The following is a 2,732-nucleotide window of genomic DNA, read 5'->3' as shown; positions in this document are numbered from 1 at the left end:
TTAGGGGGAGTGGAGGAAGCGATTGAAAGTGTTGTAGGCCGACTCCAGGTCAAACAGCATCTGTCGCACTTGGGAGTCGTCCAGCTCATCGGAGGCGGACATACTGCTAAGCGTGGTCAACCAGAGGTTGACTTTCTCCTTGGCCTCCGAGTCGGGAGGCATGGTGATCATTCTGTTCATGGTCTCCATCAGCTCCCGCAGGTCCGGCTGGATCTCATCCATGGCCCGGATCTCCAGTCTCAGCTTGTCCATCACCGTGATGAAGAGAGACACGATATCTGCAATGCAGCGGTTCAGGTTGCCCTTGTCGTCCTTGATGGTAATCGGCCGGTCCTCCTTGATCCTCTCCATGGCTAGTGGGCAGTCCAGTCTGTACTTCCTGCAGAAGTCATCGATGGAGCCCACATCAGAGCCTTGCACCTGTTTGAAAGCAGCCTTATACTGAACCAGAAGTCTGGAACACGATGCCGTGTACACAGTAGGTGTGACACAGTCCGTGAAGTAAGCCTTCTCCAGGGCTTGCAGGGTCTTGACCAAAGCAAACAGATCAGCCATATTGTCATATTGTTCTCGTTCTCTCGCGTTCTTGTACAATTTCACCTCCTCATACAACTCTGGCCTGTTGGCCGGGGCTCCCCCTGTGCCACCTGTGACTGCTGTTCCACGAAACATAGCGGCAGCTGGTGTAGTAAAAGACCTTCGGCAAAATGTAGCTACTGTTATGAATGAGTCACAGGCTGTGACCTGCCTTTTAAGGACCAGGTTCATCAACAAAGCAACGTCACCCGTGGGGGCACAATGGGGCCTTTTGGTGCCTTTCACTGCATCCAGATTGATATCAGAATTGTTATGGTTTTCAGAAATAGCGATTAGAAACCAGTCTGACATCATAGAATATTTGTACACCTCCAACATGGACATGGTTTGCACAAGGCTGACATCATAGTGATATCATAGTGATGACACAAGCGTCAAGGCAGTCTTAAAGGAGTGTAAATTCCTTCTCCCGGCTCCAAAAGAGCACTTTCAGGAGGCTATAGAATTCGAAACTGGCCCTGAAGCCTATTGTATATTTGTCTCTCATTAAATGTTCTGATGAATTGAGTAAAAAGGACCCCAATGGAAACAAGCCATAGGCTTTTGGGGGTTTCAAAGTCTCTTAGCAGACCTTGTATTGAGCTGTAAGCGGTGCTCACCACTCCTACACCTGCCTTTGTTTATGTGTACCGTATGTCCCACATTTGTCTCAATGGCCAAGCTTCGTGGGGCGCTTAATGAAAATGCACAGAAAGCAGTGTTGAAGTATGCTTTTGTTTTACTACCAACATTGCCTAAAAGCTGACAGAATGGTAAACCTGCTAGTCACATAATCATTAATAGATACTGTGCAAACAAACTACTAATTATTATATTATTATATACTAATTATACTTGCGCCAGCAGAGTGCGCAAGTACTGCGTTCGGCTGCGTATAATGTATGTATGTTGGTGTTCTTCTTGTTTAAGCCCGTAGCCCAATCAGGGACCAGCATCTGTGGCAACATAATCATTAACAGCCAATGAGGGACCAGCATTCCTGGTGATGCCAGTGGTGAGCACACCTGTTGTCACCTCAACAGAGTGCAGTTCTGGTTGATATTGATTCTACCTACAGCAAAGATGTACAGTAGGCCTATTTACCTGTTCTAAAAACTGCTGGGTCAAAAACAACTCAACTTGGGTTATTTTTGATCCAACTCACGGGTCAAATAGGGACCGATGCCCAGTTTGGTTATTTTAACGCAAGAAATTTGGTTATGAATTTTGACCCATAATTTGGGTCAAATAAATAACCAAATTATTTGTTTAAAATGACCCAAGATTGTAGTCAATATAACCCAAGTTTTGGGTTGAGTGGGCTAAATGAATACAACCTACATATGCATGGTCTGGAGAATGACAATGCCAATATTATCTGACATTAACATAATATCAGAAATGTTTCAGGGTTTCTTCACAGATGATTTGTTTAAAGTCTAGTAATATCAACATAAAAGTGCATGACTAAATATATTTGCAACAATGTTGATAATACTATAATCAGAATAGTTTAAAGAAGAAAAACAAAATAATCTCAAAATTACCATGAGTTCTTCTCTTTCAGACCAGCTGGGGGAGGGAGCTCAACCCTAAGCTAGCAGCCAAACACTTACGGTTAGGGTTTAGGCTCAGATACTGACAAATCAAATTCAGACATATGACAGTCAGCTTGCCGAGGCAGACACATGGATATGACATATTTAGCATTTTTAGCTCCCAACAGCTTAGAAAATGTCTCTGGAAACCTAGACAAATGCTTTTCCCAGCATGCTTTGCAAACAGGTTTATGGTGCCTGTCCCCTGATTGGCCCAAAGCTAGACCACTGACCCAAGTATATGGGTTACCACTAACCCCAAAAACGGGTCACCCCCAGATAAATATTACCTAACTCGAACAACCCTGGAATTGGGTCAAAATAATATCCCAATAACTCAAGGAAGGGTTGTGGCTCTGAGAAATGACCCCGAAATTTGACCTAACACAAATGACCCATGATTTGGGTCAAGAAATGACCCATGAGTTTTTAGTAATTGTGATATATGAGTAACAAGACGCCAAGGGTTAACAACATCAATTAAGATATATTAACCATCTTAACATTTCTGTCATGTGGCTCTTCATATCAAATTCAATTAATAGGGACTTCTTCGGT

General features: G+C 43.5%; 1 protein-coding gene across 1 annotated transcript; it reads right to left on the bottom strand.

The window, feature by feature from the left end:
- On the bottom strand, positions 1–672 carry LOC308290930 (vacuolar protein sorting-associated protein 28 homolog; the record flags this gene model as incomplete). Its single annotated transcript, XM_080732846.1, has 1 exon — positions 1–672. The coding sequence occupies one exon, from the start codon at positions 670–672 to the stop codon at positions 1–3; it is 672 nt and encodes a 223-aa protein (XP_080588972.1).
- Between the last annotated feature and the right edge of the window lie 2,060 nt (positions 673–2,732).

This window comes from Nannobrachium achirus (assembly GCF_963921795.1).
Source record: "Nannobrachium achirus genome assembly, chromosome: 9".
Taxonomy (NCBI): Eukaryota; Metazoa; Chordata; class Actinopteri; order Myctophiformes; family Myctophidae; genus Nannobrachium; species Nannobrachium achirus.
This window is presented reverse-complemented; position numbering and strand designations above follow the sequence as displayed.